The sequence below is a fragment of the Akebia trifoliata genome, chromosome 4, assembly GCF_017979445.1.
Source record: "Akebia trifoliata isolate Shusen 1 chromosome 4, ASM1797944v1, whole genome shotgun sequence".
In the NCBI taxonomy this organism is placed as follows: domain Eukaryota; kingdom Viridiplantae; phylum Streptophyta; class Magnoliopsida; order Ranunculales; family Lardizabalaceae; genus Akebia; species Akebia trifoliata.
Window position 1 is genome coordinate 17,360,293 of NC_141378.1, and position 16,196 is coordinate 17,376,488.

Sequence of the window (16,196 nt, forward strand, 5' to 3'; positions counted from 1 at the left end):
GACGTGATTTTGTTGGTTTTTTTTTCCCTATCAACTAAGAAAAATAATAGTCACTGCATCATCTGCCTTGATTTTGTACAATGCAAACTTAAAGCTAAAACAGGTGAAATATATAAGAGTAGTGCTGGAGTGACCTCAAGCTGGAACCTCATATCACCTTCTTGACGTGAAAGTGGATAAGAACCATAGATGCTTTTTCACTTGTATCTTGATGAAAAAGCATCTATGATTCCCATGCACTTTCACGTCAAGAAGTGCGATATGAGGTTCCAGCCTGAGGTCATTTCTGCATTATTCAATATATATTTCACAAACAAAAACAAAAGCAAAAGCAAAGCACTTCAAATCATTTTCTTGTTAAGAGGTATAATATTGAAACTTTGTTACAGTATTTGATACATTTTGATACATATGAATTAGGCTAACCCTTTACTCTGTGGGAGCCGACCGAGGGGAAAGAATATAATGTACTCTATGTCGATGAACATCACTATTGAGTTTTTTTTTTTTATAACTGTCATTCTGTACAAAAATTTACACTGACCAGAGAGTGGCAATGGAGAGTGGGTCTTGCACATTTCTTTTTGAATTCATAGGGCTTTCTGATCTAACCGTTCGTTCCAATTTAGACAACGGATCAAGCTTCGGAACCAATCACCTGTTTGGTCGGATTTGTTGACCGTTGGGAGCGGGTGCTTGCTCATATATATCCTGACAGAGTCTCCTCTTGAGAGTTGTTGCCTTCTCTTCCCATCAAATGACACCCATGCATTATTACGGGTGTCCGCTGGTATCTGCAGTCAAAATAAGGGTGTGGGAAAGGCAAGAATGTTTCAAGATGCTAAAATTAAATAATAATAATAATAAGAAGAAGAAGAAGAAGAAAGGAAAATGATCAACTCTGGAAAATGGGCAAATCATCACACTTTGATCTTTTTTATTATTTTCATGTGGGTCTAAAGAAATAAATAAACATAACTTCCTATAACCAAAATGCTAATTACACCTCCCCTTAAAAAGATCATGTTGATGATAACTGAGAGATGTCTGGACGAGGGTATGTAGTCCTACTGTAGCACTAGAGCCTCTTCACCTTAATGTATTTACTTTTGTGGAAGTAAGCTAGTGTTGAATGGTTTATTTCCTTGTAATTAAAATAAATACAGGTAGCAGGGGGATGCCTCCCCCCCTACCACTCAAAACACGACACAAATTCTTATAACACTTTTAGTATTTCAAGTCTCTAGTATAAGTGAGTTCCCGCCACCGTTGAGGGAGATACTGTTATGTAAATCTATCATAGAGGAACAAGAGATGATGTAACCAATTATGCATTAGGATTTAAAGGGAAATTTCCCTCACCCTTGCCTTCATTTTTTTAATGTAGGGCCTTCTAACTCCGATAAAATTTACTCTTTTATTGATTTAAGAAAAGATTTGAAAAGACATTTAAGAATATGAGGCCGGGCTCAGTTGACACACCATCCTGACAGTTAGATCCACTAGGATTGACAGGGTCAGATAGCTCAGGACCATTTGAAGTTCAAAAGGTTGGGGAGGGGGGAGGGGGGGCTTAATATTTATTCTATCACTTTGTCCCATAATCTCATAGTGTGACTCATGAGTTCTATTTTCCAATGGTATAGCTCCATTCCACATCACCTTTGGTCTAATATATATATATAGTATCATCCGACATCTTTTTGGTCTTCAAAATATTATTAAATAACTTAGTTAGCCAAGCAATCCAATAATTTCAATACATTTCATACTTCTATTGGAATAACATCCGGTCCTAAACCCTAGTTGTCTTAATCATAACAAACATTATTTTCAATCATACCCCTAATTCTAAAAATTTATTTGTGTTCATTGGCCCATGGTTTAAAATCTTGTATAGTTTCGATGTATCAATTTCCCAAAAAAAAAAAACAATACAATACCGATATATTCCAATAATACTGAGACATTCAATACATAAAATATTTATAAAAAAAAATCTCTCATGGGAGATCTTGGTCAGGGGGCATATTATCAGTTTGAAAACTCAGGTTTATTAAATATGTATCAAAACATGGAGGGGGTTTGTTTAATTACCAGTCTTCAAGAAAAGACCAAGGTCAAGGGCATCTTCTCAGTTTTAAAAACACGGGATGAGGGTTCATTTTTTGGAAAAAAAAAACAGACAAAGAAGAAGAGGTGCAAACCTGAACCGAATCTTGGTTCTCCAACTCCTGCGAAGCTCTGACGACAGATTCATCTCTCTCGTGGAATCTCAACAGAATCGAGAGTTCATGCTCGAAACAATGAATGTTTCGATTCCTTACTAGTATCGTATCAGAATGTTGACAAACCGATACATACCGATACATATCGGCCAATACACTCCGATATGACATTTTGAACCTTGCATTGGCCTCCCATGTGTCTCCTAGTTTTAAGATTCTATCTGCTCTTTATGTAATAATTTATGGACCCTTCCTTAATCTCATCATATCTAAGTCTTTTGTTTTTTTTCCTCTCTAATCCATGCCAACTTGTAGACATCTTGACATCCATCATCATATCTAAGTCTTTTGTTTTTTTTCCTCTCTAATCCATGCCAACTTGTAGACATCTTGACAAACCATTTACCCCAAAAGACCAATCTGATGGGGAAGGCGCAACTATGAATATAAGAGGGTCACAGGTCGAACCGGGGCACGATACATGAGCACGTGACACTCGGGAGCAGAGGCGGATAACACAACACTCAACACTCCCCCTTACCCATTAGGGTGAAAATTTCCTTATGATGTTTGGAATGCTGGTATATAAAATGACATGTGCTCATTGGGCCCACATAGAGATCTGTAAGGCCGGTTTTCTTTTTTGTAATGATCTTCCCACCAAAAATCAGCCCATTCCAAAAATTTCTAGCCTTAAAAAGGGTTTTCAAGTTCAACAAATAGGAGTAGTCCATTTTGTTGTGAACTTGAACTCGACATTTGATGGGGTGAAAAGTATGAAAATGGGTGGGGCTTTTTTTTTTCTTATACTTTTTTGACAAAGATCTCCTCCATCCTAGCCAACGAATCAGCACTTGACTCATCTCCAAGCTCTTTGGTCTAACAAGCTATACATATGCATATGGGCTCACATTTGTTTTATGTTTGGAATGTTGACATCTAAAATGGCAATCAAGGGTTAATTTATGGGAGTGAATGAACTCCTCACCATGGAAATTATCCTTACACATACCCAAAAAAAGCCCATTCCAAAATTCTTAGCCTTGTGAAAAGTGGTTTTCAAGTGGAACAATTACAGAGAACCCATTTCATGCTTAACTTGAATGCCATGTTTGATAGGTCAAAAATTTTGAAAAGGGACCATTTCTTTTCTCTCTTTAGACAATAATGTCATCCATCCACACCAACAAATCAGAACTTGAGTCATCCCCATGTGAGCCTTAAAAACATATCATTCTAGACATCAACACATATATAAAATAGAATCTTTGTGACGGTCAACATTTAGCCATTTTTTTTTCCAGAAGTACCCTACACTATCAACTTATGATAGTCCTATTATTTTAGGCAGTTTGTAATATCATTAGGGCTGCCATGTGTACCAAGGGGTCCACACACACCAGAAGCAACATGGCACCAAAATCCCTAATACTCATCACATGTCCTTTTAATGGTGACATTAATCAACCCTGCCAAACACATATTACGTTTCACAACAAATACATAATAAGTTATGTTACCAAACGAGGGGGGTTCAAGCAGGACCAGATTTGGAGGCAACAGAGAGACCCCCATCAGGCTTCCCTAAGTTGGCACACTCTAATAACGATAATGAGTAGGTGGAAACAATACATCAAACCCATCAAAACAATGAGTTTGAGCTACCCACCAACCTAGCACATACGTGACAATAATGTGTGACAGCTATTCATGTTCATTGTCTACAGCATGCACGTTTGTACAGGTTCAACACAGATGTCAACTGCATGTCCAAGCTTGAGACTAGTTATAGACGGGTTCTAAATCATGAATAAAGGGAAATTACTACTACACTCTTCATACTTGGGGTCCAAAACCAACAAAGACATTATCCATACTCCAATACTAAGGTATACTCAGTAGTTCTAGTTTGCTCCACTAGTTTCATTGACAAACACTAGATGCGTAAATGGTATAGCCCACAAGACCTCACAGTGGGGGATCTTATTCTCACTCAACCGACTGCCATGTCCCTATGATGTCCTCACGCCATCCCATCACCAAGCTATCTCCACCCTCTCTTGTTAAGAGTATAGAACAGCCATTGACTTGTTTTAGGCGGTAAATTGGGATCACCTCTGTTACTCATCATACTACATACTTGGCATCCAATGTCAGCAAAGACCTTATCCGCACTTTTACACTAATGTATCCCTCCTTAGTTCTAGTTTTGAATTCACTCCTCTAAATCATCCGCAAATAAACACTCACTATAGGACCTCCTCTTAAATATGAGCTGTTAATCCATCCATAACTATAACAGATCATGTATTCCTTACTACTCACAGAATTGCTACAATGGGTAACAAATGAATTGCAAGCTGAGATGGCAAGTTATGAGTAGTAAAGATGTCAATTCAGAAAGATGAATGCACTCAGAGATTATTCTCATAACAAAATGACTACACTTGCAACTGCAGATTTTGGCAGATTTTGGAACCATGAGTTGACATCATAAATGAATACAAGGTATCCGACACGGTGTCCTTGGAAAACCCAATCATATTGCGTACATAATAATATATCATAGTATAGTATAGAGAGATCTCATTTCTGTTACCGACCCCAAACAATTGAGTCAAGGCAATGTCAACGATGATGATAAATGATTAATGGTTAGCAAGGTGAGGTTGAGTTCAAGGGGTTTGAACCTAGGACATGGGAATAACACTACACAAGTCTTTACCATCTGAGATAAGTTGGTGCTTCTCAATGATGATGAATATGTCTTGAAATCTAACTACATATATGATGTAGGACATCTACAATTCTAAGTAGTTTTCTAATTTTGTTAGATTTCTATTTTTATTTCTAGTAGGATTTCTATTTCACAGTTATGTTAGGAGTACAATTCCTTGTTAGTTTCTAATTTGTTTTAAATTCGTTTTTATTATTTAGACTATAATTAGAAGACTTAGAAGTCTCCAATTTGAGTTCTAATAGAATTAGAAAGTTACCATTATGTTATAGATAGGTTAGGAATATTAATTTTTAGTATTTTAGTAGGATTAAAAGTTGTTATGATGGAGTTATTTATATAAGGAGCTCCAAATCCAAAAATTAGAAATCAATTCAATTATCCTTTCTTTTTTAATTATTTTAGCTTTATACTTTATTTTTTTTCAAGCTGTTGCTTGTTTATCAATTGAATCTATTGATTCAAATTGATTTTGAGTGTTCCATTGAATACGATCTATCGAATCTATTGATTTACACGCTTCCGCTACGTCAAGTGTCTGAGCTCTTGCTACGATCCACAAAAGATGGATGGTGAAAGTGATTTTATCACAAAATCTTATCTAGAAACTCAATTGGAAACCAAATTGAAGAAGTTTGAAGAAAGAATCACCAACAAGATTATGGCTATGGTAGAGTCCCGTGTTCAAGGCATGGTTTTCAACACCATTGAGAAGGAAAAATGTAAGAAAACTTTTGGAGAAGAAGACCCAAAAGATTCCTACCATCCCTCCCACAATTCCCCTCATAATTCAGCCCCTAGAAACTCTTCTAGAAAGGCCGAATTCCCTCAAAACCAGAACCTTACCCATAATTTTGGTTTTGCCCAAACTGTACCACTTCCCACAACTCAGACCACCCTCCCTCAACCTTCCAATCGAGACCCTCCCACTCAAGTTTCTCATCAGGTGCAACCTCTCGACGAATTTTCTCGTGTTCTTCCTTTAGAATTGGCGGATTCATTACCTCCAATGGAAAATATTCAACACCACATCGATTTAGTATCCAGTGCAAGTTTCCCAAATTTGCATCATTATATGATGAGCATGACACACTGAAGAAACAAGTGAAAAGGAACCTTGAAACCTCTACTAACAATTACAAAATCGGTGTCAATAGAAGATTCAAGAAGTATGAAAAAGAAGACTTGGTCATGATTTATCCTAGTAAATATCGTTTTCCCGCAAGAATTTACAAGAAAATTAAACCTCTTCATCTCTTGAAGAAGATAAACAATAATGTTTATATGAAGGTTTTGCCTGATCATAAGCTATGGTCAATTATATTCTCTAATCTAAGTCTGAAGAACGGATATCACTGGAAGTGGATTAGAGCAAAGTATGAATGGAAAAGCAAAAAAAAAAAAAGGCCTTCAAGATCAACTCGAGGACGAGTTTTTTCAAAGAAAGGGGGTCTGATGTAGGACATCTACAATTCTAAGTAGTTTTCTAATTTTGTTAGATTTCTATTTCTAGTAGGATTTCTATTTCACAGTTATGTTAGGAGTACAATTCTTGTTAGTTTCTAATTTGTTTTAAATTCGTTTTTATTATTTAGACTATAATTAAAAGTACTTAGAAGTCTCCAATTTGAGTTCTAATAGGATTAGAAAGTTAGCATTATGTTATAGATAGATTAGGAATATTAATTTTTAGTATTTTAGTAGGATTAAAAGTTGTTATGATGGAGTTATCTATATAAGGAGCTCCAAATCCGAAAATTAGGAATCAATTCAATTATGCTTTATTTTTTAGCTTTATACTTTTTTTTTTTTAGCTTTATACTTTATTTTTTTTCAAGCAATTGCTTGTTTATCAATTGAATCTATTGATTCAAATTGATTTTGAGTGTTCCATTGAATACGATCTATCGAATCTATTGATTCACACGCTTCCGCTACGTCAATATATCACACATGTTTAAAATATGTCTTGATATCTAACTATATATATCACACATGTTTAAATCCCAAAAAATGAGAAAAACAGCAAGATTGACCCAATGCATCATTATTACATTTTTATATTGCTTTATCTGGGTTATTAAGAGTAGCAAAATGGAAATGGCACACAACTTAAATCTAAAATTACATTTCACGAGAGATATAATTAAAGATTGTTCAAGCATTGCAAGTCAAACCTAAAATTTAGTTTTAAGAGAGATTTCAATGTGGCTAATCCAGATTGAACATGCAGTGAAATATGAGAAGAGATCAACAGTACCCTTTTTCTTTAATTTTTATTTGTAATTATGGTCTAGAGAAATAAATAATTTCACCTTTAATTCAAGCTGCGCAGAATCTGGAAGTATAACAGGTCTAAATGAGAGAGAGTGTGGACATATTGGTGTAAACAGCATGCACGGAACATTTGGGTGCACCTGCATTTCAGATTATCCATGATTAAACAAGTTTGAAGAATTTATTCAAGGTAACAAAAAGATTTCTCTGCGAATTTCGAGAATCGAGATGACCATTAGATATATAAATAAATAGTGTACAGGAGCACTGTAGATATAAATGCAGAAAAAAAGTTAGTTCATTTTGTCATTTTCAAAGTTAACCAAGTAGGCCTCAAAAGCACTTGGTTTATTCCTAAATGTTTTACTAAGTGGACAAACAGAAAACACCTCATCGATGTTCATTGGGAAAGTTTTGATGTTTATTTTACCAGCCAAAATCAAATATATAGCCCAACAAATCTAGAAGGGAAGTAGTTAGTCTACCTGTTGACAGTCAAAAGACTGAATTGTGAAATAAAATCGAGGATTTTTTTATAAGTGCAGATGAATACAAACTAGAGAAACGCCAAAATCACCAGACAAACCCTAGAGTATATAGAAAATCCCACCCAAAATGAAAATCCTCCAAAAAGAAATCTTTAAATTCATCAAAAGCTTTGTTCCAGAAGAAAATGAGCTTTAAAATGGTGATGACGAATTTCTGGAATGGAAATAACATCAAGGGTTCTCATCACCAGAACTACACTTGTGCTTTCTTAACAAGAAAGAAGACGAAAGATAAATCAGTCTTACGAAGAAGCAGTCGTTTCCCAATTCGTATCTATGATGAAAGGGGCATGCATTTAAAATCCGAAAGTTGATCCTCATTAAACTAAAAGACAATTAATGTTCCCAAAGTTCAGCATTTAATCAAAGTATGGAGTAAAACATCTAAGGTGAATAAGAATGTAGGCTAACCATGGAACCTCCTGCAGCTGTAGAGTAAGCTGTACTCCCTGTAGGTGTAGCGACTATGACTCCATCACCTTGCACCTAAAATGCATGGAAATTAAAATTTAAAAAAAAAAAAAACGGAGAAGGTATCATCCTATGTGATATTAAGAAAGGGGAAAAAGTCGTAGTGGTTGCAAATATACAACAAAATATTATCATACTGAAAGTTGTAGCAACATGTTCCAACAGTAAAAAAGATCTAGAACTCAACTAATAGAAGTTTCCTACTAGTTGCTCAAATAACAGAAATCGTTGGTCTTACTTTCGTTATAAGGCGGTTATGTTCATAACACTCAATTTTGGAGAGGTAAGGGTTAGAACCACGATCGACGACAATCTCATTCAAGACATCAAATAGTTTCCCAGGCATTGCTTTTCCATTTCGATAAATTTCACATCGGAGACGCATTCTAAGTGTTATGTAAACTCCATCCAAAGTGTTGTTCCCGTGGATTACTTGTCTCAAGTCCTGCATGTAGCCTTCAAACTGTAGCCAAATAGAAATGTTATTCAGAGGAGAAAAATGATATATATGAAGGAAATAGAGTTGAAAAGAGTACCGTATGGGACGTGAGAAATCCAAGAGAACCAAGATTAAACGAGACAACAGGAGGAACAGCGCCTCTGAATAAATTGGATGCATGGAGTATAACCCCATCTCCTCCCAAACATGTCACGAAGTCAACTCTCTCGTGCAGATCACTACATTAGGTGCATTTGAAAATATTAGCAAATAGTCCTTGAGATATCATTTAAGCGTTGTTGCCTTTCAGATCCACCAGTTTTTCCGTACCTGGTATCTTGATTATAAAAAGTTTGAACAAACCCAAATCCTGGGATTCTTGCAAATATGTCATGCACGTCAGGTTCTACAAGAACGTTCATGTTCTCTTGATAATGCAAGAAAGAAGCAACCTACAGAAAAGATACAAAAAGATGCAGCTGAAATGGCAAAAGCAGAAACACAAGAAGGTATGGAGAAAGGGTTGATCTATTTGCACCCACCGTTTATGCTCAGTGTACCCACCTACCACTATACATCGCACTCCAAAATGTGTTTTATGTGGGTGCAGTGAGCAAAAATGGTGGGTGCAAATAGCCTGCCCCATGGAGAAAATAGTATGTGTCTGAGCATATAGTGGAAAACAAAGTTCTAGTAAAGTAAATACTCAATTACCATTATTCCTGGTAAAAGACGGCCTCCATTGTAAAGAAGGGAAAACAACAAATAAAAACTACTGCTAGGATATATCTCAATGGATTTTTATCCTGCAAGAAGTGCATTTACAATTTCCCATGAAGGGGAAGCTCAAATCAGATTAATCACTTCTAGGAACATTTCTCTCTGTTAGAGCTTCTCACCCTTAGAGAAGTTTTGCACTTTTGTTCCTTTTTTCCTTAATAGAGATGCATACATCACTCCCATTGTCCTGAACTGTCTACTTTGCAAGTTTACACTTAAGTATCATATCAGAAACGTTCTCGTAAGCATGTTTTAAATGATTTACATTGTGTAAAAGGGTAATGATTGTAAAACCTCTCAACAATCCATCTTCTTATTGAACAGTAAAATCAGTTAGTTCACTAATGCTGTTCATATTCATAATCTGATACAGATGTACACTAATACAAAATTTCAAAATGAAAATAAATGTTTATGTGGTTCCTTAAAATTCACAGAGGTGGAATAAAAATAGAGAGATTCCATTGCCACGCCAACTTTTGCTAATGGGGTGGCATTAGTAAAAGTTGGTGTGGAAATAGAAGCTCTCTAAAAAATATTGTCGGTCATCTTAATAGATTCAACTATTGCTAACAGAAAAATTGAAATCTGAAGAGTAATTTACCACATATTCCACCATATGTTTTTATTTCGATAAGTAAATGCAATTGGATTATGGTGTAGTCGAGATGACAAACGAAGAGCATATGAGCATTAGTATTTGAGCCAATACAATTAAGCTAAATAGCTAATAACTGTCCTAATTTGCATTTCATGTTTCTATACATTTTCAAAAAAAAATTCAGTTCTCTAAAACTACACATTGTTCATGTTTCTATCATTCTTGCCCAAGTACTTACAGACCAATATCAACAATTATCTAGATTTTAAGAAGATAATATTAACATAAAAATTCATGACAGATTCTGTTGCACATGTGACATAACCACTACGATGAAATCTCACTAAAAGATTCTTTAGAATACAATGATAGGTTCTTGATGGTCTACCTCCTTAGCCTCTTCCATAAGCTCTTTCCCCAACTTCTTCAGTAACAAAACAGTCTTCGGTGGTGACTTCCACATGAGCATCTGTTGTTGGGTGCTTGGATGGGTGAAGGCCAAGGATGACTCCGTTACCATTTCCCTAGTACAAGAGTATCCATCCGTGCGAACTAAGAACATCTCCGCTTTCTTTCTTGACTGCACTCTTACAACACCCGTAGCAGAAGCACACATATCCCCCTCAACGAGATCCAATCCATTATCAACGGAAGCTATACCATTCCCATTTTGGTCCTCTCTAATAGCTGAATAAACAACATTTTCTTCTAACTTCTTCCCTATACTGGTAGAAGTCTTGGTTGCAGCCCCAATTGCACCAAAAGAAACATGATTACCACTACTAGGATATTTCCCATTACTAGATGAAGAACTCTGAGGCTCTGAAAACAAATTTCTCTCGCTAACAAACTCATATGAACTTCCTTCCTTCACGGGCTTCGATGTTGAGGCACCCCCATTGATTTCAGTGTTCTTAACTGTTACTTTACGTGTCTCTCTTGAGATTAGTGATGTCTCCAATATTTTCCGTTGATAATTAAAAAAAGTGGCAGGTGAGACCTTTTTATTTTTGAAAAAACTAGACATCTCTCTTTTGGAGAAAACATCGCACGTAGGAATCTGTGACTTGAGTGGTTCGACTCCCTTAAATATTTTTGCAAGGGGTCCTACCTTAGTCCCATCAAACGTTGTGTCTTGGCAAGAGGAAAGGCCATTCTTGGCCCCATTTTCACTCTGCTCTTCATTTTCCAAAGTGGGTGACACTTCCGTGTGAAATTTTCCACCCGAAGCATGAGCAGTATCCAAGCCCTTAGTCATTGAACCATTTTGATTTTTCAAGAGACCATGTACTTTGATTACGTGACTAGGAATAAACTGCAATTCAGAGCGAGCCATGTACTGCCTCCATCTTGAGACCATAGCAGAAGTTCTCCAAACCCCTTCTTGACTATGGAGGTAAAGTGGCCTTCTATTAGAATCCGACACCAAAGATGCAAACTTCTCAACCTGCTCCATCGAAGGTGCAGTTCGAACTTCAACGGGCAATCTAATCACTTCAAGTTTACCACACGAAACAGCATTGTCGATTGCTGCCTGATAGAATTCATCGTTGACGGTCTCTGCTCTAAGATCCACAATAGTTTTATATCCCTTCTCCATTAACCAATCCAAACCTTCATTCGTTATCTGACCACCACTCCAAAAAGCAACTTCACAATCTTTCAAGACTTGGTCTTCTTTCTTAGTGGATACACAAACAGGAGTCCAATTTGCAAATATTGTCTGACAAGGGCAATCATCCCCACGACGAAAGCCCGCATCATAGCAAACATTCTTTAGCCTTTGTAATTTTCTCCAAATATCGGTACTTCGGCCATCGGATGGTGTCAGATAGTTCTCAAGTGCAATGTGTAAACTTTCACAACACTGTTTCATCTCGGTCCTGAAAGCGGCAAGCGGCGGAAGCTTACCATCCAAGAGATTTACATCTGTAACTTGGAAGGAATTCATATAAGATGATCTACCGGCAAGAACATCATCCCGTCCTTTATTCAGAAGAGCGATCATGCAACCAAGCACCGCCGCTACTTTCTCTTCCAACAATTGTATATCCTCGGATGGGGTATCATATGAAACGCTACACTCTCCTGTTAGTGGATTACATAGTGTGTCCATTATAGCGGTATGCAGTTGTTCGGCCGATCTAAAAATTCTGCAATATGCCTCAACTTCGGCAATGTCCCCAGGAACTGGACCAAGCCAAGACAGTTGGGATAAATCCTGAGTTTGGGAGGTCTTCAAATCCAAATAATAGCACGTGTCAGTCTCAAATGATACTGAGCCTTTACGCATCGTCTTTGCCACTAAGACATGTTCATTAGAAAAAGAAACAAAAAATTTACATACCAATCCAAGATAAGAGAGGCAATGATCTGCTATACCAGTGGAACAAAGAAAAATAAATTTTCAAGCACTAAAACCCAAGATAGACTTAAAACCAATGACACCATCCTTAAGCAATGTAACAACAACACACCATTTTTTTCCAAGAATTCGATGTGAAAGTCACTATCTTCATAATTTAAGAAAACCCACGATATGCGAATAAAAATCGCAAACAATACGTGAATCCAAGAATTCGATGTGTACCCACTCTTTCTTCTTTTTTGATTATTTAAAACAAATCAAACCTAAACGGCAAAACTCATTATATGTGAATAAAAATAGAACACGATATGCAAATCCAAGAATTCAATGTGTACCCACTCTTTCTTCTTCTTCTTCATCTTCTTTTTCGATAATTTAAAACAAATCAAACCAAAACGGCTAAACTCACAATATGTAAATCCAAGAAATCAAATCAATCTCCATATATATTTTTCTTTCATAATCTATTGCAATTTACACCAACAATTGATCCAAAATTCACATTGTCTAAAAATAGAACATAATTCTCCAACAAATCAAATAAGCAAATTAATTAATAAATTAACTATAAACAGAGAGAAGAAAGAGTGGGGTATCATCACCTGAGTGTCCAAACCAATCTTGGAGGCGAAAAAGTTGGAAAGCCCGGCTCCGGCAACAACCTTAATCTTAATTGGGTCATTTCTCCGCGGAACACATCCAAACCCGTATCCGATTCCGAAGAGAGGAGGCTTTAAGGAAGGGTACCCAAGTCCAGTAGTAGAGAAGAGATTCATTTGGTGAAATTGGCAGAGAGAACATCTCACCATCTCCCTTTTCTTCTCTTCAATGTTCTTTTTTCTTGTTTTATGGATTTAAATAATTATGAAAAAAATAAAATAAAAGAGAGAACCAAAGTGGATAATAATGGGAAAAAAAAGTGGTGGTGGTGCTAATGGGTTCGATTCTGGGATTGTGATTTACGATTGATGTTGATCTTGTTTGTTCCCATTGTCCACCACACAAGAGAGAGAGAGAGGACTAGTAGGCACAGTGGTGGTGGGGAGTCGGCCCACAAGAGGAAGAAAAATGTGGAGAAGAATTGGGCAGTTGATGACTCATGCAAGAAGACGCTATCTTTACTAGATCTGCCTCTCTTTCTCTCTCTCTCTTTGATTCCAACGGACACTCTTTTTTAACCTCTATTTCCCTTCATGTGAGCTGGTACACTAGTGGTAGTGGTAGGGCACGAAATGGATCGGATCATCGAATCGGGTTGGAGCAGCATTGATTGGTTCGATTCATGTCCAATCATTCAGAACATGGTTTTTAAACTCGGTATTTCGTCTCATTTCGTCTCATCCAGGCCCGATACCGAGTCGTCTCGAACGAGTTTTCCGATACGTTTGAGATGTTTCATGAGTCAAATAAATAAAAATGAACGTGAGTCATAAATCTCAGTCAAAAAATAACTTTGTGGGTTGGTCTCGTTCAGCTTGGATACCGAGTTAAATCGGCAATACATCTCGGTCCCGAACGAGTTTAAAAATCATGATTCAGAATTACCCTTTTTTTAACTCAATATTGGATACATCTTCTTGAAATGTTAAAAACACTTGTATTATAATGATGAAAAGTGATGTTAAATGCATGCTATTTTGTCGAACACCCCCTCGTAAGGATTCCAAGCTGTTCATCGCCATGTCTGTTTGAGGGTCACATCATCTTTTCATGTGATGCTATAATACACTTGTATTATAGGCACTCAAGACACTCAAATCTAACGTTATGACTAAATCTTTAAAATTGTGAGTATGTATTCTTTGTTGAATAATGTTGAAGTGATTCGAGTGAAAAAGCATATATGGTTCCTACCCACTTTCACATCAAACTATGTGATATGAGGTACAAGCCTGTGGTCACTCCAACATGACTCTTCTTTATTTGTTGTTTTAAATCATTGCAAATTAGAGTTCAGGGGTAAAAGAGGAAAAATAATAAATTTAAAAGGGTATTATTAAAAAAGGAAAATGTTGAGGGGAGGAGAAGAGGAAAGAAAAATAATTGAAGGGTAAATACAATTAGACGAGATGCTTGTCTCACCCAAAATTGTAGCAGATGGGACACTTATTACTACTCAACTGTAGCAAAGTAAACCCTACAATTGTGTTTTATATTGAAAATTATTTGTAAATCGTCAAAATTATAAATATATCTTTCCCAATTTATCTTTAACCATCTCTAATTGTCGAAATAAAAATCACGATTGAAAACTTAGGTAAATAAAAATAATTGAGAAAAATGTATTTTGAACACTTTAAAATCAGTCTCAAAGTGAGGGGGTACTTAGAAAAAAAAAATTTACCAATTGGAATAAAATATTTTAGTAATATCCCTACAAAACTAGTGATACTAGGTTTACCCATTACAAAATATAAGATTACTTACCCTTTTTGGTAAATTAACAATGAAATTTTGATTCTATTCAAATCTTAATCTAGTCATTTAAGTTGTTTTATTAGAATTTTCAATAAAATCAAATTTTCACCATTAATTCTTCAACAAAAAGGGACTTGACTTTGAGTCAAGGATAAACCTAATATCGTCTATTTCACATGGGTCATTATTAAATTTCACTCACTTTCTTTTCGTTTTCCCTTCTTTGTTTTTTTCTTTTTTTTTTTTTTTTTTCGTTGAATAAGGAGTGCAATTTTTTTATTATTTTGAAGTGCAATCATATAAATGAAATGAAGGAGGGATTTTTTTAAGTGATGGGGTGCAAACTATTCGTAGTTGTGTGCAACTAGTCGCTCCCATCAAGTTGCCTCCAAAAAGTTAAGGATAGCCTCTGAGTCATCAAAGGTTTTTTTTTTTTTTTTTTTTTTTGTGTGTGGATAAGAGCAACCCAATATTGAGTTGATTGATAAATCTATTGGAATTTAGCAGATAATGACCCCATATGGATCAAAACATAGCTGATTCAATAACTTATGAAGGTCAATAATTTACATATATGGTCCCTACTAACTAATTGACTCACTACAGCAGTACGTCCATTCATACTTAATATTCTATGGTCATAGTGATAAAAATCTGAGAGTTTTTGAAAAGATTGCGATTGAATCATGATTTTGATAGTTATGGATTAAATTACAATTTTTTAAAAAGTCACAAAGTTTTTGAGAAAAAATCTTCAATTTTTCAAAAAGTCACGATTCATTGTGATTTAATCCCCATTTTTTCAAATAATCACGGATTATTTTTATTTTAAATATTTTTTCATTATTTTTTATTTAATATATAAAATACATATTATTTTTAACTATATACTTAAAACAATTATTTTTTACTTTTTAATTTTATCCGATATTTTCCCAACTTTATCGACTTTTACCAAAAAAACAAACAATTTGAAGTTTTCTCTTGCCTAATTATTCTTGAACCTTAATATTTAACCGGGGTGACTCATGGTTTTTAAACTCGTCCGAGACTGAGACGTATCACCCGAGTTAACTCGATATCAAAATTGAACGAGACCAACTCACAAAGTCATTTTTTTGACCAAGTTTTATGTTTTACATTATATTTTTTGAGTTATCTCACGAGATGTCTCAAACGTATCGGAAAACTCATCCGAGACGACTTAGTATCGGAGCTGAACGAGACGAGACGCGATACCGAATTTAAAAACCATGGGTTGACTTTGTCACTATGCCTACGGTGACATGCCAATCCCATCTCTTTGAACCTTAATATTTAACCGGGTTG

The 16,196-nt window shown here is 35.7% G+C and overlaps 1 protein-coding gene across 2 annotated transcripts; it reads right to left on the minus strand.

Annotated features, from left to right (window-relative positions):
• Positions 1-349: 349 nt before the first annotated feature.
• Positions 350-13,609, minus strand: NADK2 (NAD kinase 2). 2 transcript variants are annotated; one of them, XM_086440092.1, is made up of 8 exons: positions 13,052-13,609; positions 10,470-12,317; positions 9,031-9,152; positions 8,798-8,939; positions 8,500-8,724; positions 8,202-8,276; positions 7,281-7,382; positions 350-794 (listed from the first exon to the last, which is right to left on the minus strand). In XM_086440092.1, exons 1-8 carry the CDS (start codon positions 13,256-13,258, stop codon positions 591-593), a joined length of 2,925 nt encoding a protein of 974 aa, XP_086296218.1. In that variant the 5' UTR covers positions 13,259-13,609; the 3' UTR covers positions 350-590. The 2 variants fall into 2 exon arrangements, with proteins under 2 accessions (XP_086296218.1, XP_086296219.1); XM_086440093.1 differs by having other exon boundaries at positions 10,470-12,385; positions 13,052-13,192.
• Positions 13,610-16,196: the final 2,587 nt, after the last annotated feature.

Bases quoted from the DNA above. Each gene is read 5' to 3' on its own strand.
- NADK2 (XM_086440092.1), bottom strand. From the start codon at position 13,258: ATGGTGAGATGTTCTCTCTGCCAATTTCACCAAATGAATCTCTTCTCT. The intron at 9,153-10,469 runs GTAGACCATCAA...TCTTTTCTGTAG, and splicing joins TTATGGAAGAGGCTAAGGAG to GTTGCTTCTTTCTTGCATTA. The intron at 8,277-8,499 runs GTAAGACCAACG...CATGCATTTTAG, and splicing joins ATAACCGCCTTATAACGAAA to GTGCAAGGTGATGGAGTCAT.